This window comes from Nyctereutes procyonoides, unplaced genomic scaffold, assembly GCF_905146905.1.
Source record: "Nyctereutes procyonoides isolate TBG_1078 unplaced genomic scaffold, NYPRO_anot_genome, whole genome shotgun sequence".
NCBI lineage: Eukaryota > Metazoa > Chordata > Mammalia > Carnivora > Canidae > Nyctereutes > Nyctereutes procyonoides.
Window position 1 is genome coordinate 72,958,133 of NW_026575140.1, and position 26,116 is coordinate 72,984,248.

General features: G+C 37.2%; 1 protein-coding gene across 5 annotated transcripts in view; it reads right to left on the bottom strand.

The window, feature by feature from the left end:
- SIK3 (SIK family kinase 3) overlaps nucleotides 1-26,116 on the bottom strand; it is a 242,451-nt gene that overhangs the window by 82,778 nt on the left and 133,557 nt on the right. For all 5 annotated transcript variants that reach the window (XM_055307174.1, XM_055307171.1, XM_055307172.1 and 2 more), the window contains exon 3: nucleotides 24,900-24,963. In XM_055307174.1, the coding sequence (XP_055163149.1) occupies nucleotides 24,900-24,963 (64 nt within the window). The remainder of the gene's footprint in view (nucleotides 1-24,899; nucleotides 24,964-26,116) is intronic.

A 26,116-nucleotide genomic window follows, 5' to 3' on the forward strand; every position in this document is an offset into this window, starting at 1 on the left:
AAATCTTACATAATTCTAGAATAATATCAAAACCCAGACTTTGACATGGGTACAACATGAATACAGTCCTATGTCATTTTCTCACATGTATGTTTGTGCAATGACCATTGCAATCATGATATGGAATGACTTGGAGTTTCTTGGTACTGAGTATTCCTGCAGATACAAAAACAAAAAGCACACCAAATTTTCTTCTATCCCAAGTAAGTTAAATTTTTTCCTTAAAAGTCTTGAGGAAACACAATTTCTTTGTGAAACATAGTCACAAGATATGCCTTAGTTCTTAAAGTTTTAAACTAGAACTATTTCCATTGTTTCCTATGCCTCCTTACTACATATAAAAGAATGCCCTATGTATGATCAATGCTTCATACTTACAGGTTAACTCAAGGAATATTAACCAGAGAAAGGACTATATACCTTTTATAAAAACATATTTCTTTACTCTTCATTTTGCCACTAAACAAAGTTTGTAAACTAAGTACTATTTTATGTTAAATATTTATAACAAAAATAGGCTATTCTTCTGATATGAAGTCCTTTCACATTAATGTATAACAGAGGATTTATTTTCTTATAGCTTCTTAAAAAAAAACCTCTGGACTAAGCATCAAGCCCAGGCAGCCTGTGAAACAGAATCCCATATATTCCAAAAGGCCTTTCAAGAATGTTATTCAGACACTTCTTATGTAGTGCAAATGTTTTACATGCTACACCCATATACCAGCAAACACGGGTTGGCTAATTTTGTGATACAGATGTTATCACTGATTCCTAGGATAATCCACAGGCTTCATATCAAGCTCATTCTTTAAAAACCAGCTCAAAGAACATTTATCTGAAGCTTTTCCTAACCCACTCACCTACCCTAGAAGAAAATGCTTCATAATTTGTGTCTAATGGCATTTATTCTACATATTTCTATAATATCAGTGAACAACTGTATTACAATTATGTCTTTTTTTTTTTTTACAATTATGTCTTAACATGTCTGTCTTCTCTTGTAGACTAGGATTTCTTGGCTCACAATGGGTTTCTATCTATGAATCTCTGCAAGGTGTAGGAAAATACAGCATGCTTTGGTTTGCAGGAATGGAGAGAAAATACTAATGTGCACATGGGTACACATGTGTACATTTGTTTAGATTTTCTAAAAGAAGTAATGTTAGGTGAAAATTTTCTAAAAATGGTTACTTACAGGGGGATAAAAAAAGGGGTGGAAGAGAGACTTTCCTGAACGTACCTTGTTTTATAGCTTTAACCTTGGAAACATGTAATGTCTTAAGTAACTCAAACAATTCACAACTGAATCAAACGGAAGAAAAAGTAATTTCTAAAAACTAAAATCAAACTGGAAAAAAATGAACCTAGCTGTAAGTAAAGCTGGGCCATAACCATTCAGAGAATATTTTTTTAGAGTGACACAGTATTCTGCATTAATGGGACAAAAAGAACCAGTTTCCTCAGTATTTGTAATAATACTGGAATTGCTTTGAATCAATTTTGCCCTTATTCTCTTTGATCAAATACGTAATTATACTAAAGTCATTTGGAACCACAATTTTCAGCATAAGAGAAATATGACATAAATACATAATATTCAAGAAGTTAAAAATGCTAAAATCTTAAATTCAATTGGAATGTTACAAGCTCCTGTTTTACTTTCCTCTCTATATAAAAAATACATATTTCCCACCTCTGTGCCCTGAAAAGGCCTCCAAACAATGACAGTAATAAGCATCCCGAGGGCACAGTTTCTGGTCTCTACATGCTATTTTCCACTTGAAAGAACCACAGCTCCTAGAAGACATGTCTGATTCTAGGTCTGATACAAGAAATGTTCAGGGTAAGCCTGGAATATATTACCTAAAAGCAAGGAAGCTATCAAAGATTACTGGGATCATGTCAAAAGGACACAGGAGTCAACTTCAAGAGGCTCCTGCTGGCTCAGTGGAATAATTTGAACATCCAAAGGATAACAACTCAAGGGACTGAAACACATCAAATATATTAAAACTCATAAACTTGTAATAATATTACAAATAAAAATCAACTTTTTTGGTCACCAGTATTTCCAATGTCTACAAAGAGTCAACTTTTATAGGTGGTTAAAGTAGGAGAGTAAATTGAGTATCAGCTACTCTTTCATAATCAAAACTAAAGTTTACAATACCATTCTTTTTTTAAAGATTTTATTTATTTATTTGTGAGAGTGAGAGAGAGAATGAGCAGGGGGGAGGAGCAGGAGGAGAGTGAGAAGCAGAATTCATCACTCTGAAATTTAACATAAAGGAAAAGAATCAAGCACTTATTTTGCCTTTACTATAGTTTCTAAACAGTTTACAGCAACATTCATTACAAAAGAATCAGAGCTAGCAAATGCAGAAAGAATGAAAGAATTAGAAAATCACCATTTTGCAATTTTTAATGGAATATGTGTCTAAGCAACTAAATAAGAAGAGTGACTATGGCTAAGACACTGGGTCAAAGGCTGATGGGAAACTTTATAAGAACTTTATAAAACTTTATACATCACTACAAGTGGGGAAACTAGACATTACACAACTCATGAGATGATGCAATAGGAAGACAACGTATTCTTGCCCCCATTTTCCCCACACTGGCCTGTGTTTAACCAAACCACTTTATAAAACATAGTAGCTAGGGGAACACGCTGAATGACACAAGAAGGGTCCACATTCAGATCCTATAATGTGGGAAATCTTACAGGATGATCTAGTTTCTTCAACAAATAAATGGCACAGAAAATAAGTGTGTCTGCAGGAGAGGGTTATGGTTGTTACTAATTTGTAACAAATTTGTCTCAGAATTTGAGACAGTTATCAACTTAATGGATATATGGACTTTAATGCAACATGGATTGAGCAAACTATAAAAAGCTGTTAGGAGACAAAATGGAGAAATCTAAACATGCCCGCTTATTAGTAAGAAAATGCTGTTAATTTTGTTGGGTGTAAAAATGGTATTGTAAGCTTTAGTTTTGATTATGGAAGAGTAGCTGCTACTCATTTACTCTTGCACTTTAACCACGTATTAAAGTTGGGACTTTTGGGGCACCTGGATGGCTCAGTTGGTTAAACACCTGTCTCTGGCTCAGGTCATGATCCCGGGGTCCTCGGATCGAGTCTTGCATCAGGCTCCCTGTTCTTTGGGGAACCTGCTTCTCCCTCTCCTGCTCCCCCTGCTTGTGCTCTCAATCTCCATCCCCGCCCCCCCCATAAATAAATAGAATCCTAAAAAAAAAAAAGTTGGACTGTTTGCATACATACATACAGCAAAAGACTATTATTCTTCAGAGAAAGAAAGTATAAGAGGTGAGCCCTCTATTTACCCCAAAGCACAACCTAGGGAGACAGAGCCCAAGCAGAGAAGTAGATGAGGGTAGAGGAATGAGATCAGGGTTTGAAGCTAATAAGGCTAGAATTTGGGTGGCAAGGCAGCAGAGGAAGAACACCAACAATTAGCACAGAAATTCCACTCACAGTCCTGGTCAACTCCCATGTGCAAAAACAAGACTCTGGGAAGTCTAGCAGAAAAAAATTGATGGGAGAATGAAAGCAAAAGAGAAATTTTTAGATGTTACACAGCATTCAGGAGATGTTGGAGTTCAAATTCAGCTCATACGGAGAGACCTCTGTGACTACTCTAGGCCCTCAGTTGAGACCCCAGAAGATGACACCTGAGGAGTAAGAGCTGTTCCATAGGAATAAGGGTAAAATTCCTAAAATCACCCTAACAAAGCCTAAAACCAACCCTCAACATGATCAAGCTGATCCGTCTATAATTTAACTTCCTGCCACAACAAACTCAACATTACAGAAGATAACATAATCCAGAGTCTCTACAACATGTCACCCTTAATATCTAGCAAACAAATTACTAAACATGGGAAAAGGCAGGAAAAGTGATGATAATCAAGAGATTAAAGTCAACAGAAGCAGAACCAAAAATGACTCTAATATTGAAGCTAGCAAGCAAGGACTTCAAAATGACTACAATTAATATGTTAAAGAAAACACAGGAAAAGATGTACAAAGGGCCAAAAGGTAGAATATGTCAACGGAGAACCAGAATCTAAAGTATATATAATCTAGGGGTGCCTGGGTGGTACAGCTGGTTAAGGGTCTGACTCTTGGCTTTGGCTCAGGTATGATCTCAGTCAGGGTCCTGGGACTGAGCCCTGTGTCAGGCTCCATGCTCTGCACAAAGTCAACTTTAGACTCTTTCCCACTCCCCCTGCCCCACCCCTCTATGCTTTCCTAATAAATAAATATTTAAATGTATACATATATATGTATATATATGTATAACCGTATGTTCTAAAATGGCAAAACACCTGAAATTGAGAATTTATTGGATAGGCTTAACAGCAACACCGAAAAAAACAGGATTAAGTGACCTTGAGATAGGTATTATGGTTAAGTTTCTTTAAGTTCTTATATATAAAAGAAAATATTAAACATTTATGAATGAAATTATGATTTTTCAAATTGGCTTTAAAATACTTTTAACCAAAAAAGGTTCAGAGAAAGGACGAAACAAAAACAAGCAAAACGTTGATAACCGTCAAAACTGTGTGATGAGTACAATAGAGTTCCTTACACTATTCCCTTTCCTCTCACATACATTTGAAAATGCTTATATTAAAAAGCTTTAAAAGCTTTTTAAAATGGAATCTATCATTTGTACACCTATGTTTATAACAGCATTATGCCCAATAGCCAAAAGCAGAAACAGCCTATGTATCCACCTCTGGATAAATGGACAAACAAAAAGTGATATATACACATAATAGGATATTACTCAGCCTTAAAGAGGAAGGAAATTCTGACACATACAACAACATGGATGAACCTTAAGGACTTTATGCAAAATGCAACAAGCCAATCACAGAGGGACAAATACTATCTGATTCTACTTGTTTGAGGTACCTAGAATAGTCAAATTTATAGAGACAAAACGTAGAATGAGGTTGACAAGGGCTCGAAAATGGGTAAATGAGATTGAGCCCCATGTAAGGCTCCACGAGGGGTGTGGAGCCTGCTTAAGATTCTCTCTCACTTCATCGCTATCCCTAACCCCCTGGAAGTGCACATATACTCTCTCCCTCTCTCGCTCTAAAAAATAAAATATAATAGAACTGGGATCAATGTATCTCAATCTCTCTCTCATACACACATACACACACACCAGCCCAGTCCCAAATATCTTTGAGACATCAAAGTTTGAAAGCACACTGAGGGGAGCCCGGATGGCTCAGTGGTTTAGCGCCGCCTTCAGCCCAGGGCGTGATCCTGGAGACCCGGGATCGAGTCCCATGTCAGGATCCCTGCGTGGAGCCTGCTTCTCCATCTGCCTTTGTCTCTGCCTTTCTCTCTCTGTGTCTCTCATAAATAAATAAAATCTTAAAAAAAAAAAGGCATCCTAAGCACACTTGTTTAAAAAAAAAAAAAAGAAAGCACACTGAAATATAGTACACTAATTGTCATAAAGGTCTCCTTATATAAAGTCAATTTGTAAATGTGATGATTAAAATATTCTTATTTTTTCTAGTAGTTTCACTTTGTCAGAGAAACTGAATTTTCCAAAGAAGGTCAGGAAAAAAAAAAAACAGTTCAGAAAACCCTCTGGAAAAATATTAATACAGGAACCAGGCAAACATATTCCTTTGGGATTTGTATATATCAAATGCAGCAAAATTTTTTTGCTAATTCTCTGGGGCATTTATTTTTATGTAATGGTAGAACTGGCAGGGTGATCACACAAATATGAAGGGGTGTTTAGCAGTAAAGTAAGGTCATACATCTTCTCATACATCTGGGGCAGGCTGCAAACATAAATTCTAAAGCCATGGCTGATATTAAAATAAAACCACAAAAATGAAGAATAATGAATGGGAAATTAATTGGGGAAGAGACAGAATTAAATGTCTTAATTCACACAAATGAAAAGTTCAATGATTAGTTACTTGCTTCTGTCAGTAAAGTCTTAGAAAACTGCTTTTATAGCCAAAGGGAGTAAATAATGTGGTGGGCAAGCAGTATTTTTGTTGTAAAGATATACAGAAGGCCATAAGGATTAAATAGGAAAAACATGTTATAATCAAAACACAAACCCAGCATATAGCAGTGTGCTCAAATAAACAAATGGGAGAGTATTCTCAAACAAACAGAAGGTTCCAGGGTAACATATATGAAACCAGTAACATCTGGCATGCATGGTTACACAAGTCAGTCTCTGAGTGTCCTGGAGGCTTGTTGAGAAGCTCGAGGTTCCATACATGTTGGCACCGTTAGGAAACGTTATTTTTAAGGCATGGAGAAGGCCCATAATAAATCATGTGCACTTCAAAAAAACTGCTATTAATAATTTATTATAAATGCCCATGAGCTCTGCCTGGTATTCAGGAAATTTTTCTTGATAAATTGCTGGATTTATGACTTCATGGTCTCAGATAGGAAGTTTGGGGATATATATCTCTAAAAAAATTATACTGTGGAAGTTTTAAATTATGACTTAGTGGTTTGCCAAACTAACCAGTTTCTCCATTCTGTTTGTGAAATTAAACAGACCCACACTGTCACGGCTGCCCCTTCTTAATACAGTTCTGAATAGTATGCAATAATCATTTCAACAAATCAAATGGATGAGTAATAAATGTTCATTCAATAATCATTTACTGGAGCCTATTAAATTGCTTAGAATTCATAATCTTCAATATCTTTCTCTTCAGTCATCCAGAAAACAAAAAGGTGTTTTCCCCCACATCAAAAACTCATTAACTAAATGAGTTATGGAATAACATAAAAATTCCATTTGACTTGCTTATATTTCATCACAACACAATGAAATCATTTTACTGAGTGCTTACTATATTTTAGACACTGCAGGAAGCAATGAAGACACAGATGCATACAATTCAAATGCTACAATCTGCAATCTAGTGACATTCTTTCATTCACTTAGTCTTCCATCCAGCTGATCAATAAATATTCATTGAGCAGGTATCCTCTGCAGGCACTATTTTAAGTACTAGGGATTTAGCAAGGCTCAAAATGTAAAGTCTTTACTCTCGTATATGTTAATTGTTGATAAGAACAAAGAAGAAAAATAAAGCAAGGAAGGAGATACAGAGTAGTGGGCCAGTGAAAAAGTGAGATTTTTAGATAGCATGGCTAGCAGAGACCTCTCTAATAAGGTAACATTTGATAAGACATCTGAAAGAAATGGGAATGCTATGTAGGTGTATAGGAAAAGAGTATTTCAGGAAGAAGGAATGGAATATATGAAGGCCTTAAAGTGAGAATGTACTGGAGAGTTTAGGGAACAAAAAATAAATGCCAATGTGGAAGAGTCCTGGAAGCTGAGGTCAGAGAGGCAGCTAGTGTCAGATTATAGAGTTTCACTGACCATAAAAAGGACTATGTTCCAAATAGATGGGAAAGACAATAGAAGTAGCTGAGTAGTAAGATTTCACTTTCATTTTTAAAGAATCACTCTCATTGCAATAGTGGAATCAGGGGAGACTTGGACACTGGTCAAAGGTTACTACAGTAGTCCTAGCAGATGACTGCGACCTAGACCAGGTTGGTACTGGTAGAGATGGTGGATGAATTCAGCATACTCTGAAGGTAGAGTCACCAAGATTTACTGATAGTTTTGGCATGAGACGTGAGCAAGGAAAAATTAAGCGTGAGCCTACAGAGGTTTTTGATGTGAGCAACTGGATGAACAGAAGTGCCATTATTGAGATGGGGAAGACTGGTGAGAAAAGAAAGTAAGTAAATGGATATTAGTTTGCATATTAAGACTGAGAGGTCTGTTAGACGTCCAAGTGGAAATGTCAAGTAGACATGTGGATATATAAATCTAGACTTCAGAGAACATGTCAGGCTGGAGATTCAAAATGCAGGAGTCAAAAGTGTAATGGGTCAACAAGTGATTGGGTGGGTATAGAAGAGAAGAGGTCCAAGGACTGAGCCAAGGAGTATTCCAAAATGTATATCTCAGGAAGAAGAGGAGAATCTGGCAGAACAACCACCACAAGAAAGGTGGTAAGTCAAGAGACTATTGTCTAATTATTTAGTCTAGGATCATTAAATGACAGACACAGAAATATACACATTACCCCCCCCCCAAAAAAAAGTGCGAAAGGGTAGGGAAAGAAAAAACTTACTACAAATAGTTTTATAGTAGAGTTATGTTCAAAGGAAGGAAGAAAAAGGCAATTAACTTGGTAGCAAAATCAGGGCAGAGTTCACAGAAAGCATAACATTTGAGAAAAGAAAGGTCATGAAAGCAGAGTAGCAACGAAGAGAAAAGAAGAGCATAGGGCTTTTGTATCTTGTGTTCTCACACAACTTCCAATCAATTCCTCTGAGGCTAACAATTCCTTTATAAGCTTCACGAAGGAAAAAAAAAAAGGACAATATCCTATGAGGAATCAGGAAGTAATGCAAGGTTTTCTAAGTCCCCACTAGCTCCACACCACCAAAGTATGTGCTAGGATACCAGTAAATCCCTTTCTGTTTCTCTTGCCTTCACATTTATCAGACACTGACACCTACGTCACAGTCTACCTCTCTATCCAGATTCGACTCACTTAGGAAATGTCAACAATCATGAGGATAATCTATTAGGTAAGTTAGCCTCATAATTCCCTGAACCTTCTTTATCTTCCAGTGACCTATAACTCCACCAAAGTTCAGCAGCTATTCCTGTGGCCATATCTTAAACTTGCCTTTGCTTAATATTTTTCAACCTTTGAAATTTTAAACTTCAATAGTATACACTCTTCTTTCTTAACATAACCTTCTAGATCAGCGATGTTGAATAGAAATAAAATGTGAGCCACTTAAATAATTTGAGACTTTCTGGTAGCTACGTTAAAAATCAAAATGTAACTTCATTTTGAATTAATATCTATAATTTATTTTTTAACCCAATACATCAATCCCAATCCAATCATTACATTATGTAATTAACACAAGTATTAGCAATGAGATGTTACTCAAATTCCAATGTGTACTTTACAGCCTATCACATTTCAGGCATTGTCTATAGTCTAGATGAAATGTAATTTTGGCAAAATAAGAGTTGTGTTTAATGAAAAGGTATCTTACATGGTATATGATAAAGAATTTGGCCTTGCCCAAAGTGAAGATCTGGCCTTTTCCCTTGGCTTCTGAGATGTAATCACTGAGCCCTTAGAATGTTATGCAAGAGATTGGGAATGTCTCTGCCTGAGGGGCTCGGTTCATGCCAGACAGTATAACAATGATTTAGTAGGCAACTGGTCATACTCATCTAGTCTTAGGATAGAAAGACCAACAATGTGACTTACGGTGGGAGTTTGGGGACATGCAATCCCAGATAACCTGGAGACAGAAATGAAGTGTACAGGCCATCAACCGATCATGCCTATGAGGCTCTGAACATAGAGGCTCAGCTGAGCTTCCTATGGGCAATACTCAGTGCAGACTGTCACATGTTAGTACCAGGGCAGTACACAGCCTGATTCCACATGGAGAAGAAAATAAAAGCTCTGTGTTTGGTACATCTTATGGACTCTATGTTTCTTCCCTTAGCTGATTTTAATTTGTATCCTTTCCCTGTAATAAACTGCAACTATGAGTATAATCGCTTTCAGTGAATTCTGTGAGTCTTTATAGTGAATTATCAGAGGTGAGAGTGGTCTGGGGAAATCTCCAAACTTGTAGATGGTGTCAGAAGTAACGGGAAGTCCTGGAGACTGTGTCCTACCTTTGCAATTAGCTAATTCTCTCATCTGGCCTAAAATTCTTGCACACTGCCTTAGTTTTTAAATTTACATGGAAATTAAATCAAATTCAAAATTCAGTTCCTTAGTAGTACTAACTATGTTTCAAATACACAATAGCAACATGTGGTCAGTGGTTACAGTACCAAGCAGCACAATTTCAGACTTCTGTCCCTTTGATCCTTGTAGGCCCAACACACATCCTTCCCAATTTCATCTAAGCCTCACGCCTTTTCAGTTCCTATGATCTAAGATTATTCATCCTGATCTCACTTGCCTTCATCCCCCTTTTTAGCCCATGTCCAGTGACCCAGACATTAATTTCTTTAATGTCAGTGGCCTCGATTCCTTTGCCAATGGTCTCTTCTTCAACACATGTCCTATGAACCCCCAACACTGACAGATCCAACTGTTTTTCTTACCCCTGTTGGCTCACAGGCTGTCGAGTACTGCTGGGGAAAGAAAGCATTTGATCCTGTATAATGGAACGAGTTCGTGGTTTCCTACTGCTAGGCAACTCTCTTAGTTGTCCTTGATCTCTCCCTCTTTCACTCCCCAGGTAGCTAGTTCCATCTCCTCTACATGTATCCAGGCTCCTATCCTTTCACCCTTAGCCCTCAGGGGCTGAACTGACCTCCGACTTCCAGCAGAAAATTAGACAAAAGATGATGTACTTTCACTTCACATTCTTCTACCTAAAAACCCACCTACAGCCACATACATGTTCTACCTTCTTCTATCCTCTCTGGGCAACCAGTTCCTGGTAACTATGTTCACAGCTCTGGTGCCTCCTATTATTCACAGACCTGGTCATACAGGTTATCTTTCCCATATCAATTACAGTCAAACTCATCTTGTTCATTCCTGTATCCTTAACCTCACACTACTATCGAGTCTCATTTATAAACACTAAAAAAAAACTCCCCCTTGCTCTTTATCTAGTAATGAGATGATCTGAGGCTTTACCAGAATTTAACAATTTAATGTACCATAGAGGCAGAATGCTGGTAGAAGACATGAGACCCCCCCCCCCCTCCCAACTCCCTAGGTCAGAGGACTTTGGTATTTAGGGCACAGCAAGCAGCATGAGCATCAACATATTTGCTTCAGTCTCCCAAATCCTAATTTGCACAGAGTGATGTGAAGGAGACCAGGTGACCTCTGCATATTCAGTTGGATGCGTCCAAGGAGAGGAACCTATACCATTACAATTGCTAACTAATAATTGTTACCAGTGGAAGCTTACAATATACCAGGTAATATTCTAAGCATTTTTAAAAAAACTTTCTAGAAATTGAAATGTAATTAATATGACATAAAATTAACTATTTTACAGTGTACGCTTTGGTGGTCTCAATATATTCACTATGTTGGGCTACTGCCATTACTATCTAATCCTAGAATATTTCCATCACCCAAAATAGACATATTCTACCAATAAGCAATTAGTCCAAGTTTTCCCCACCCCCAGCCCCTGGTAACTACGAATCTACTTTCTGTCTACAGATTTGCCTTTTCTGGACATTTCATACAAATGGAATCACACAATACGTGGTCTTTGGTGTCTGGCTTCTTTCACATAACAGTGTCTCCTAGGTTTATCCATGCTATAGCTTATATCAGCACTTCATCCTCTTTACCACAATCTAGTATACCACTAGATACACCACATTTTATGTGGTATGGATACACCACATTTTATTTATCCATTCATCAGTTGATGGAAATTTGACATACTTCAACTTTCTAGCTATTATAAATAATGCTATGAACATGCTGTACAAGTCTTTGCACAGACTAAGTACTTTAAAAACACAGGATCATTACAATAACCTTTGAGATAGTGGTATCATCATCATCACTGTCATCATTATTATTATTATCTTCATTTTAAAGATGAGGACACTAAGATGGTGAGGTTAAAAAACTTTAAAAAATTTGCCCAAGATCACAAAGGCTGTAAGAACGAGGATTTCAATCACAGCAGTCTAACTCTATCCAAGCTGCTCTGTTTCAGTACACTTCTAATCCATCTTCTTTGTACCCATTGCTGCTACTTATCAGAAACTCCCCAGCTGTCCTGCTTTATTGCTGATAGCCTCCTAAGTGCTCTCCCAGGCTCCAGTCTCATCGCCTTCAAATACACCCTTATTTTGGCACCAAATGTACCCTTTCTAAAACATAACTTAGACTGTCATGACCCTTGCTTAGAGTCCTTCTATGGCTCACTATCATCTAACAGTGGATGAGGGATCCCTGGGTGGCGCAGCGGTTTAGCGTCTGCCTTTGGCCCAGGGCACGATCCTGGAGACCCGGGATCAAATCCCACGTTGGGCTCCTGGTGCAAGGAGCCTGCTTCTCCCTCTGCCCCCCCCCCTCTGTGACTATCATAAATAAATAAAAAATTAAAAAAAAACTAACAGTGGATGAAACTATAGTGGTCACATAATCATTTATTTCAATGAAATCTTATGTGGAAATCCAGTAAGTATTTTAGGTCTGAAAGCAGAGATGCCATGCTCTTGTTGAACAGGAGGGAAAAAATGGGGAGTGGTTGAATGTATTTGTGAGAAAAGCATGACTGCTAAGCCTGGCCTCACATATCTACTTTCTCAGAGAAGGCATCTTAGACATTTCCAAAGAATCTACAGAACTTTTAGAATAATTAAAAAAACCACTGGCACATCATTTAATCCTTTAAAAAACTAGTTCTAGTTCCCTAAATATCCGTTCACACCTTAAAGTCTTTACTGTGCTATCCCTCTGGAAAACTGATTTCCACTCATCAAACTTCTCATACTTGCAAACTCTGCTCAACCATTACTCCCTCCATAGACTTCTCTAACCCACTCCTTGTCCAACAATTGCAAATACTGCTCACCATCTTTATCACATTTCTATCCTTCGTACAATACAGTACTCAAAACAGAAGATAAAATAATTCCAGATACAGTATGACTCCTGCAAAGAATAAGAGCACTATAATTCTTTCAGCAAATCTGAAACTGAGTTTGGAACCAAGCAGCCAACTACTGTTCCAGACAGTTTTGTATCATCAGCTGCCAACATTAAGATAAAGTTCTCAGCTTTACACCTAGAGCAGAAACTTCCAAGCACCATGCAACCTCAAGCAACCTTGCAAAACTCTGGATCAAACCAACCATGTTCTTTAGTCCTATACCTAACCTGTAAAGTACTGCTAACTAAACAACCCATTAAAAAGGCCATGAGTGGGGATCCCTGGGTGGTGCAGTGGTTTGGCGCCTGCCTTTGGCCCAGGGCGCGATCCTGGAGACCCAGGATCGAATTCCACGTTGGGCTCCCGGTGCATGGAGCCTGCTTCTTCCTCTGCCTATGTCTCTGCCTCTCTCTCTCTCCCTCTCTGTGACTATCATAAATTAAAAAAAAAAAAAAATTAAAAAAAAAAGGCCATGAGTGGAGTCCCAATAAAGTTAAGATCTCCAACAATTGCTAACCTATCAATGCTGCCAATCAGTCCTTCAACTTGTCCCTTTACTTACTTCTTTCATATTAGCTGCTATTCCATGATCTCACCTCTGCATACAAACTGTTTTCCTACTTTTCAAACACTGGTAGTAGATAGTCAAACTCTAAACTTTAATCCCCCGAACATCAATCTCACACAAATACTTCTACAAACTCAATAGCCTTCAACTCCTCCCCGAGGAATGCCCTAGTAAATCTCCCTTCCTCCCTTGTATCTATATTTCCTCTGGTTCTCCAGGTTCTTTTCCCTCAGAATAAATGAGAGACTTAAAGTCAAATATATAATAAAAAGACAACCAGGGGTTCAGTCAGTTAAGTGTCCAACTCTTGATTTCGGCTCCGGTCATGATTTTGGGGTCATGAGATTGAGTTCCTTGTCAGGCTCCATGCTCAGCGAGGAGTCTGCTTGAGATCCTCTCTCTCCTTCTCCCTCTGCACCCCACCTTACTCACTCGCTCTCTCTCTCAAAAAGTAAATAAATCTTAAAAAAAAAAAAAAAACAACATACATTCAGCCAATGACCCTTTTAGTTACTGACCCTCTCTCTTTGCTTCCCATCATAGCCAAGTTTCTCAAGAGTCATTTATACCTCTGGCCTCCAAAGGATGCTGATTTTATCTTAGTGGTTGCTCTGGGGATTATAACATGCATCTTAATTTCTCACAATCTACTTTCAGCTAACTCTTGACTTGATTCTGGTAAACTATAGCAACTTTATTCCAATATGACTCTATTTCCTCAACCTTCCTTTAGGTACTTGTATTATATCAATATATATGAGAAATGTAGAAATAAAGTGTTATAATTACTTCATGAAGCCCTTTTTTGTCTTTTAAAGAACTAAAAGGAGAAAGGAAAAAAAAAAAAGAACCTAAGAGGAGAAAAGAGGAAAAAGTATATTTATATGGTCTTTTATTTCCTACATATTCATCTTTTCTGATTTTATTTCCTCCTGTGGATATAAGTCACCATTTGGTGTCATTTCCTTTCAGCTTGAACACTTCCTTACAATGTGTTGTATAGCAGGTGTGCTTATAAGAAATTCTTTGTCTTTGGTTATTGAGAATGTATTTTTCTTTTGCCTTCATTTTGAAGGACAGCTTTGTTAGATACAGAATTTATGGTTCATAGGGTTTTGTTTTGTTTTTCTATTTCAGTATTTTAAATATGTCAGTCCACTGCTTTTGGCCTCCATTTTTTCTCATGAGAACTCGGCTATAAATCATACTGTTGCTATCCTGTATATGATGAATCATTTTTCTCTTGCTGCTTTCAAGATTCTTTGTCTTTCAGTAAATTGATAATATGTGTCTAGATGTGGATCTCTTTTGGTTTGTTTTTTTTTTTTTTTAAAGATTTTATTTATTTACCTATGAGAGACACACACAGAGAGAGAGAGGCAGAGACACACAGGCAGAGGGAGAAGCAGGCTCCCTGCCGGGAGCACAATGCAGGACTCGATCCTGGGATCCCAGGGCTGAAGGCAGGCACCAAACTGCTGAGCCACCCAGGCATCCCTCTATTAATATTTCAAGTTTGCTGGTTCTTTCTTCTAAAACTTCCAAATCTGCTATTGATCACATCTAGTGAATTCTTCATTTCAGTTACTGTACCACTCAACTCTAGAATTTCTTTTTTATCATTTCTATTTCCTTACTGAGATTCTCTATTTGTTGAGTCATTGTCATATTTTCCATTTAGACACGGTTTAATTGTCTGAACAAATTTATAATAATTGCCATGAAGTTTTTGCTAAACATAACATCTAGGCCTACTCAGAAGCTATTGGTTTTTTTCTTCCTGAGTATGGATCACATTTTCCTAGTTTTTTTTCTTCAATATCTACAATAGTTTTGATTTGCTTTGTTTTAATAAAACTACATACTATAGATAATACGTTTAACCAATTCTGGATTATGATTTTTCCCCTTGAGGACTGTTGTTGCTGTTTTCGTTTTTTAGCAATCCTCTTGGAAATAATTTAAGAATCTGTCTCCCTGTAGAATGCAGTCATTGGTTTTTCTGCTAATTTTTTTTTTAAATCTTATTTTTATTCTTTAGTGTGGCTCCTTAAGGTCATCCCTATGTCTACACTGATTAGTGATCAGGTCAGTAGACTTTTCACCCCCTGCTGACAAATCTATTGGTGAGTTCAGGAAGGCATTCAAAGTTCTGAAAGCTTCAAAGTCGGCCTCAGCTTTTTACTCTTTGCTGTGCTTTCTCAGGACTTTCGATCAGATGCCAGTTCCCCAGTAAGCCAGTCATGAATTAATAACTTATCTTACCCTCTTGTGGTTCTCTCATTAACAAGGTCTCCCTACTAAATTTCTGGCCAGTTAACTACTGTGTGGCTTGCCCCTAGCAAGATCACAACATCTAGCTAGCAAGACTCTGAGCCTTCCGCATTTGTTTCCTACCTGCTATTTTTACTGACAACACAACTGGGCATGAGAGTTTTTTGGGTTTTTTGTTTTTGTTTTATTTTGGTCTTCTTTTCCAAATCATACCAGCTGCCTCTGGCAACAAAGCTGCTGGTTTTAAGACTAGCCCAGCCTTGATTACATTATGCTTTCCCTTGGGGAGGGAAAGGAAAGGATAAATGGGCTCAGGCAATAAGGCCAAAGACTCCCATTATTCTTCACGCAAATTCAAAAGATTTTCATGAATTAAAGCTTCTCAATTTAATGTTTGCCACTGATTCATTTTCAGAGCCCTAATGGTTATGTTTTATAATCCTGCCACTTTTGTGTTAGTTCTCTGGATAGAATATTTTCTAACGCCTCCGCTGTGTCATTGCCAGAGGTCCTGTTACTCCTAACTATCTCCTCATTTTCAATTCCTGGCCTGTATGAATTTTAGAATGTAGTTATTGTATTATATAACATTTGTTTACATAAATATATTTGAATAAACTAGAGTGCACAATTTAAATGGTGTCATTAATATGTTCTCTGATCAACTTTAGAAAACATTCTCATAAACTCTCAGTTTCCCCTTCTTCACTATCGCACTCACACCTCATCCCATTAAGTTCTAATTTCTTTTCTGATTACACTGGTGAAACAGCTCTCTTTAAGAGTACTGAGAACATCTTTCACAAAGCCAGAGGCTAACTCTCAGTCCTTACCATATTTTACCTTTCTACATCATTCAGTAATGCTCCTTTTTGAAATTCCTATTTTCTTGGCTTTTATAATACCACAATCTTATTTCACCAACAGCAATTTTTTCAGGTACTTCATGGCCTTACTTTCAACATAAATACTAATGATAAGAAGGGTCTTATCCTTAATCTTTTCTGCATGATCCCACAACAATGACCAATTACCATCAATCTGCTGGTGAAACAATGTTCTAGGCTCCATCTTATTCCTGATCTCCAGACTACTATATCCAAATGACTTAGTGTACAACTTTTACATAATTGATGCTTCAATTCACTCCGTCTATTTTTCACTCTTAGATTCTCCATCTTAATAAATGACACTACCATTCACACTAATAACAGAATCAGAAATCAGAAAATCATCTTAAAACACTCTTGATTTATTTTCTCCTTTAACACTATGATTTTCCAAAGGTTTACTACTACTAAACTCCTGATAGGCTTAATTAATCTCAAATTTAAAAATACTGACCACCTCTTTTACATAGACAACAATAAAACAAAAACCTTAAAAAGAGAAGATGAAATTGTTATTATGTAAGTAGAGGAGAGGCTGCTATTTGACAAACACTAGGTCTGTAAATAAGCGACTCTCTGTGCCTAAATCTCAGTAATACTCATCTAAAAAAATGTCTCACCCTCTCTTTAAATGGGTCTTCAATAACAGGGGGGTAAAAAAATACTTTATTGCTATGTCCATGACCTAAATTTTCAAAACAGAAATTTGATTTATATTTGTAATAAAAGACCCTCCTTGAAATACTCAAGTGAAGTCTTTTAATATTGGCTTCTTCAACCTGGTGAGTGGGGAAAACCATGTACTCTGGAGTCAGATAGTACTTGGGTTAAATCTCAGTTATACCTTAAGCAAATTATTTAGCCTCCTTGAATCTCAGTTTCTTTGTAAAATGATGATAAAAAATATTATATTGCAAGATTAAAATGAAAGAGATGAAGTCACTATCTTTTTTCAATAACTCATCATCCTCAGATATTACTGTACAGCTTCCTAACTGGCATTGGTATGTTCCATCCCAATTCCTACTCACATAGCAATAATTCAAGATAAGGTTCAATTGTTTTGCACTTCTGGTTCGTTCATTCACTCACTCTTTCATTCAATGAACAGTTACTGATCACTTTCCTCAATAAGTATCTTGAGTCCAACAGTATGAACTAGAGAGCAAGAAGAGATGTGTAGATAGATACAATGGTGAGCAGACATGGCTCTGAACTTATGGAGTTTGGTTTCTGGTGGAGAAGGAACCATTAAATAATTACGAAAATAAATGTAAAACCACAAAAGATATAAGGACCACTAAGAAAGAATACAGTGCAATGAGAGGGTGTGATAGGGGATTGGTCAAGTCAGAAACGTCATTCAAAGCCTTCATTATTTATTGAGCCTTTCCTATCTTACCAGCCTCATTTCCGGGCATTTTCTCACATACAGCCTATATTTAAACCATACTAAACAACTCAAGGAATATGAAATATGCCATGCTTTCTCTCATCTTAAAATCTTTCAAACAGACTACAGCATTTCTGCAGTACCTTGTTCCTCCTAGTTAATTTCAGCAAGAATCCAAAGAGGCAGTTCTTGCATTACCTCTTTAATGCTTTCATCACACATGATGTTAATATCAGCACCTCCACCTGATAATTTTCTCCTTTGTAAATGTTTAGTATTTTATGGGGAAATATTCTGAAATTATGCCAAAATCCTGTCTTCTTCAGTATTAGTTTCCCAGGGTACTGAAACAACATACCACAAGGTAGGTGACATAAAATAACTATCATTTGTTCACCCACAAACTATCATTTGTTCTGGAAGCAGTAAATCCAAAACTAAGGTATCACCAGGGCTTCACTCTATCTGGTGGCTTAAGGGGAGGATCTTTTCTACACCTCTTCTAGTTTCTGGTGGCTATCAGTTTTCCTTGACTTGTGGCTGCATCGCTCTAACCTACTTTGTTTTTTTCAAGACTGTTTTGGCTATTTTGAGTCCCTTATAATTCCGCACAAGTTTTATAATCCACTTGTCAATTTCTAAAAAAAATGTCAGCTCAGATTCTGATGGGGATCATACTGAATCTACACGTTAGTTTGAGTAGTGAGCAGTACTGCCATTTTAACAATGTTAACTCTTACAATCCATGAACATGGGACATCAGTCATTTAGATCTTAAATTTCTTTCAACACTGTTTTGTACTTTTCAGACCATAAAATTTGCATTTCTTCTGTTAAATTTATTCCTAAGTATGTTCTTATTGATGCTATTGTAAACTGGACTGCTGTATTTCTTTCATTTTCGGATTGTTCATTGTAAGGATACAGAAATACAACTTATTTGCATATATTGCTCTTGTATCCGGCAACCTTCCTGTACTCTTATATAGTTCTTATAGTCTTTTAGTGGATTTTTTAGGATCTTTTTTTTTTTTTAGGATCTTCTATATGCAAGATTATATATGTCATCTGTGAGTAAAGTTTTACTTTTTCCTTTCCAATCTAGATGTCTTTTATATAAGTCTTTCTTTGCCTAACTGCTATGACTAGAACCTCCAGTACAATGTTTAATTAGAAATAGAAAGAGATGAAATCTTTGTCTTATTCCTGATTGGAAGGGAAAAACATCTAGTTGTTCATCTTTAAGTATAATGTTAGGTATGGGTTTTTCAGAGACCCTTTATCCGATTAAGAAAGTTCCCTTCTATTTCTAGTTTGTTGAGTGTTTTATTATGAAAAGATGTTGGACTGTCAAGTGCTTTTTCTGCATCTGATATGATTGTGTCATTTTTTTCTTGCATTGATATATTACATAAATGGAATTTTATATGGTCAACCAACCTTGCATTCCTGAGATAAGTTCTACTTGGTCATGGCTACAGTTCTTTTTTTTTTTTTTCTTCCCAGGAAGGGTCAGGGGAGGGGCAGATGGAGAGGGAGAAAGAAAAATCCCAAGCAGGCTCCATGACCAGTGTAGAGCCCAAAGTGGGGCTCGATCTCATGACCCTGAGATCATGACCTGAGCTAAAATCAAGAGTTGGACACTAAACCAACTGAGTCCCCTAGGCATACCTACAGTATAATTAAAAAAAATTTTTTTTAGTGAATGCTCTAGGCTTTACTGTATATATTTTATCTTATCCAAATGGGCTTCTAACTTATACTAGCTTAATTTTCTAGTGATTATATGGAACTATTACTCTTTTATAGCTCTATTCCTTTTACTCCCCTTTGTAGTCATTTTTAATAAATCACATCAATTAATGTTACAAATCCAACAATACATTGTTATAATTATTTCTTTACCACCTTTAGTGATTTCTTCAGCCCAACAAAGCTTTTATCACACACCTCCTTTGTGCTGTTATTGGCAAATAAATTACACATATATTACATTATAGGGAATGCATTATATATATGTATATATTATTTCATACAGCTGCTTCTTAAATATGCTAAGAGAAGAAAGGGAAAAGAGTATGCATCCCTTCTGTCTTTCTCAATTACATAATTACCTTTATAGGTGCTCTTTCTTTTTTTATATGGGCTCAAATTACCACCTGGGGTTACCTGCTTTCACCCCCAAGAAGTTACTTTATTTATTTCTTGTAAGGTGAGTCTCTTGGTTTTGGATGATCACAGAATTCTCTCATTTTTTGATTATTTGGAAAAAGCTTTATTTTCCCTTCATTTTTGAAAGACAGCTTTACTGGATGTAAGATTTTGGTAAATAGGATTTTGTCTCTGAACACTTTGAAAATGTCATCTTATTACCTCTGGCCTCCACTGTTTGTGCTGAAAAGTCCAATGTGAACCTAATGGGGTTCCCTTTAAATGACATATCATCTTTCTCTTGCTGCTTTCAATATTTTTTCCTTGTCTTTGACTTTCACTATTCTTTCACTATGTATGTATTTGAGGATCTCTTGTGTGCAATCCTATTTGGATTTTTTTTAGCTTTCTGCCTACGTAAATATTGTTTTCCAATAATTTGTGAAGCTTCTGGTCATTATTTCCTTGCATATTTTTTCTTTTCCTTTCTCTTTCATCTTCTGGTACTCCCACTAGGCATATATTGTTGCATTTGATAGTGTCCCACATTTCTCTGAGGCTCTGTTCATTGTTCCTAGTTTTCTTTCTTCTTCAAGTTACATAATCTCGGGCAGCCCCGGTGGCGCAGCGGTTTAGTGCCGCCTGCAGCCCAGGGCGTGATCCTGGAGACCCTGGATCGAGTCCCACATCGGGCTCTCTGCATGGAGCCTGCTTCTCCCTCTGCCTGTGTCTCTGCCCCCCCTCTCTCTGTCTGTGTCTCTATGAATAAATAAATAAAATCTTAAAAAAAAAAAGTTACATAATCTTCATCAATCTATCTACACATATGCTTCTTCTTCTGCCAGTTCAAATCTATAGTTAAGCCTCTCTAATGAATTTATTTTTTTCTAATGAATTTTTTATTTCAGTTATTTTACTTTCCAATTCTATAATTTCCATTTGGTTCATTTTTTTAATGATTTCTATTTCTTTATTAATACCCTAATTTGATGTGTTATTGTCATCATATCTTCCTTTGCTACTTTAATTGCGAGTTCCTTTATTTCTGTGAACATATCTATAATGGCTACTTTAAATCTTTTTTTTTGATAAATCTGACATGTGGTGTCTCTGACAGTTTCTTGGCCTGCTTTTCTTCCAGTGCTTGGCTCATACTTTCCTGTTTCTTTGCATGTCTCATATTTTCTTATTGTTGGAAACTACATATTGTTGGAATTTACATATATTTAGAGGTGCTGTATCAGAGGACCTCTGAGTACTGATAAACCTCTCCTCTTCTAGAACATGTTACTGTTTTTCGCTTATTTGTATAGTGACTAATGGACTGTTTCAGTGAAGTTTATTCTCCCATCCACAGTGTTCAGCTTCTGATGTTGTTCCTCAGGAAAGCACAGATTTGGTATATCCACAGTTACCCTCAGATCACTGGATCACTATGGTTGAGGAGGGCTCTCTTCCCATCTTTTCTTAACCACACGCAGTTGTTAAACTCCAATAATTGCTGGCTGGTTGCTCTATTGCTCTCAAGAATGCCCTAGGGACGGGGATCCCTGGGTGGCGCAGCGGTTTGGCGCCTGCCTTTGGCCCAGGGCGCGATCCTGGAGACCCGGGATCGAGTCCCACGTCGGGCTCCCGGTGCATGGAGCCTGCTTCTCCCTCTGTCTGTGTCTCTGCCTCTCTCTCTCTCACTGTGTGCCTATCATAAATAAATAAAAATTAAAAAAAAAAGAATGCCCTAGGGAATAAACTGGTCTATAAACAAGCCAATCAAACTCTGGTTCCTGGGCAGCCCAGGTGGCTCAGCGGTTTAGCGCCTCCTTCGGCCTGGAGTGTAATCCTGGAGATCCAGGATCAAGTCCCACGTCAGGCTCCCTGCATGGAGCCTGCTTCTGCCTCTGCCTGTGTCTCTACCTCTCTCTCTCGGTATCTCTCATGAATAAATTTTTTTTTTTAAAGTAAAATCTTGAAAAAAAAACAAAAACAAAACTCTGGTTCCTTTAAAGGAATAGTTTCTGAGATCAGTGTTTGATTTTTGTTCTGACCTCTGGAAGGCTTTTATGATTTTTATTCCCTGGATCTCTCTAGGTAGACTGGATAGCTTATATCTTGAATCTCCTCTCAAATGCCTTTTACCACAATCTCCACTGTTCTTTAGAATACTTTTAGGCTTCAACTTCTTCAGTCTCTGTTGCAAATGAGGTCAGCTCCTTTGTGAACAGATTAGGAACTGTTTAATGGTCTGTTTTTCCCTCTGGGCCCATCTCTGAGCCAGGGCTCTAAAGCTACCTGTGGGGGACAATGGCAAAATTCTCTCTGAGTGACACTCCCATCCTAGGAGCTGAGAGCTCAGTGGAAGGAGAGGGGATACAGTCTGAGGTCCTCTCAGTTTTCCTCTTCTGGGATGGAACAACCAATTTACAATCTGAGGCAAGAGTGATCTAGGCCCTAGTATTCTCAGCATGCTGCAACCGAATTCCACGAGTGGGGGCTAGGCAGAAGGAAATCCCTGCTCCTGCACTACACTCACCCATGACTTAGCTGCAGCAATAGGCAGCTGTATACAGGAAGAGAATGCTGATGTCCTGTTCCTCCCAGGAGCCAGTACTCTAGGTTAGGGTTGGCGGTGGGGGGGGGGGGGGGGTCCTGTGTTCTAGGCTACAGTAGCCCTAATAAGAATCTCCACCTCACTGAGCTGGCAAGGAGGAAGGAGACAGCAGTACTAATTTAAAAGCCATTCTCATTTCTTACCAAATTTTCATAGATGTTTTTGAAAAAAATGTCTCTTCATTTGCTGTTCAAATTTAGGACCATGGGGGAGGGGGTTTCATCATTTTCATGTTTCACTGGGTCAGCAGAGCTCCTCATGCTGTCATGACAGAAGTCAATCTCTCAGGTGTTCTTTAACACGGGCATGAAGGATCAAAGTGTTAGGACTCTATATGTGTGATCTCATTTAATCTTCACAAGTGTGGTGCAGCTACTATAGACCTTGGTTTTACAGAAACTGAATCCCAGAACCATTTAATAACTTGCTCCAATTAAAACAGCAAATAGAGAGTAAGGAGCTGATTCAAAACCAGGTCTCACTGCCTCCAAAGCTCATGTTCTTGATCATGCCTATCTTTTCAACTTTTATACAGATCCTTTTAAAAATCAGAGCTCATGAAATAGTTATATCCCTATCCAGTCAAAGTGATTTCTTTAGGGAATACATCATTTTCTTCCTCATCTATATCTTTTATAATAATACTAGGAGAAGTTCTATTTTGTTTCCTCATGCCTTCTGCTACATTTTCATAAAGAATCTCTGACCAGATGATTATTATCTTTTATGTACTTTTAAAGTCTCTTTTCCTGGGGCACCTGGGTGGCTCAGTTGTTAACTGTCTGCCTTTAGGTCAAGTCAGGATCCCAGGATCCTGGGATGAGCCCTGCATGAGCCTCCCTGCTCAGCAGGGAACCTGCTTCTCTCTTTCCCTCTGCCACTTCCCCTGCTTATAGTCGCTCTCTTTCTGTCTCTGTCAAATAAATAAATAAATAAATAAATAAATAAATAAATAAATAAATAAGTAAGTAAGTAAGTAAGTAAGTAAGTTTTTTTGGGTCTTAAAAAATAATAAATAAATAAAATCTGTTTTCCTAAAGATCCACCTGCAAGTGGATCTATGTGCAGTGGGTTTGGGTCTCTGATTATTACAAACATTAAATGACAAGGTCTCTTTTTCTCCCAAGACTACCATTGTATATAACCACATAAACGAAGTCAATTAAAAGTATTATTAAGAAATGATGATACCTCTTTTAAAAAAGACTGAAGCAAAAAAATAAAAAATAAAATAATAAAATAAAATAAAAAAGACTGAAGCTTCTTAGGCCCAAATTATAAGATTTCAGGGAAAATTTTAACACACACACACACACACACACACACACACACACACAAATCCATACATCATACAGTCACAACTGACCAGTCACTAGTAAGAATATTTCACTTTAAAGGTGATCTCATGTTTTTAAATGTACTCAAATTAGTAAGTACCAATATTTAAAACACAAAAAAATTTCTGATCACAACTGAAACCAAAACACAACCCCAAAAAATAAACTAGATAAACCTAAAGTAAAAAAAGAAACCTTTCTCTGTAGTTACTCACCAAAAGAAAAATCAATAAAAAATAAAAAGACATATCTATGCGTATTTGAAAATTTAGGCTTTAGCTCTACTTGGCTCTATTTATTGTGGTTATAAAAGATTTTTTTCTTAGCCAGTTTTTACCACCTCAAAAAGTCCGATTTCCTGGTAACAGACTCCACTGCCTAATTCTGATGCTGCGCAGTGTTAGAGAAGAAAATGGTTACCGTAGATAAAACCTCCCAAACTACAAGAATCATCAAGGAAACTGTGAACACATGGTAAGGAATATAGCTACATGTTATATTTAAACAAAGTTTAAAGAAAGCATTAGAATGAGCCTGTTTGCTCCAAGTGGCTCTTTTCTCACACAACAGAGGCCCATACATCACAGGCGCGCTCCCACATGTGAGGACCCCCAGAGGAATCTGGCAACAGCAAAGCCCCTCCGTTCCATGTTCGGGGGAGGGGGGGGTGTTTGTTTTTAGAGATCTTTAACCTCAACTGTCAACACCTGATTGAAATCAACAGAACACCTTTGCTGAGGAAACCCAGACCGCGAAGGGACTTAAACAGGTAAACCAAAATAAATTAAAATTCTTGATCAAAAATGACAGCGCCGAAGGACAGCATCAAGTACGGCTGCTCAAGTGACAAAGGCACTGAACAGCTATGTTAGGTCTGCTACAGTGTGCTCAATAGCTTTAAAGAATGCAACAGAGGTACTTACCAAATATTTCCCCTCCACTAGCATATTCTGTCACCAGATAAATCATCCGTTCTGTCTCCATAACCTGGTACAAAGGCAGGAAAGTGACAGACAGTGACACAAATGACAGGCTGATATCATAGGAGAGAAACTAACGACTCCTCTTTTGTCATTTGAAATATTAATAACCGTTACTGCTTAAAGCAAACTTAAAACATTGGACGGGGAGAGCAGGTATAAATGCCATAAAGAAGAAAGGGGGAAAATAGGTATCCCTCCGTGTTCTTAAAAGTAGGAAGCAGTTACTACTTGAGAGAGACAGCCGTTTTGTTGTTCCATGAGGCCTCTGCAATCTCTTAAGCTCCACAAGACTGAGAAGCAAAGAAGCTGCCAAGAACCAGAAAGTTCACATTCAACACTGGTCACCTGAAGTTCAAAAATGCCCTCCCACCCACAAAACCCAATCAAAACCAAAAAACGCGTAGGGAAAAATAAGGGAATCATTTAGGAACTATGCAGAAATCACATGCAGATGTGGTTTTTTTGTTTTGTTTTGTTTTGTTTTGTTTTATGGAAAGGACAACTTTCCTTTCTCCTATCCATTTATTCAAAACTGGGAATAATAATGTAAATATCCAACACCTCAAGTAATATAAATTATTCATTTGTATTTTGTTTTCATTCCTATTTTGCTTTTTTTATTTAGTTGTGTGTTGGCAGTCCTATCTTACCTTTTTTTGTTACATATTTTTAAAAATAATATGTGAATATATATGTTCATGATACAAACTTTTTAAATACCTGATATTTAAACAAAAGACCAAAGATTTTCCTCTTCTCAGCCCTCTCCATTTTATTCCCTCAAAGGAAACATTGGCAATAAGTTAATTTATTCTATATCATTTTAGAGTAATGTTGACCAATTGGAAAAAACTGTAGGCCTCATATATAACTTTGACTTTTCTAGTAGCCACATTTAATAAAGTAAAAAAAATAAAGTGAAATTAACATTTCATTTGTCCTAATATATCCAAAACATTGTCACTGAACAAAAATTTTAATTATAAACTACTCAGTTTTTAGATTAATGAAAATTAATTAAAAAATTCAGTTCTTCATTTGCTCTAGCCACTTTTTAATACTTAATAGCCACGTGTGGCCTGTGGCTATCATATTAGGCAATACAGTTTATACTTTCACCATAATTCACAGTTGATTATTTTGCTAAATTATTTCCC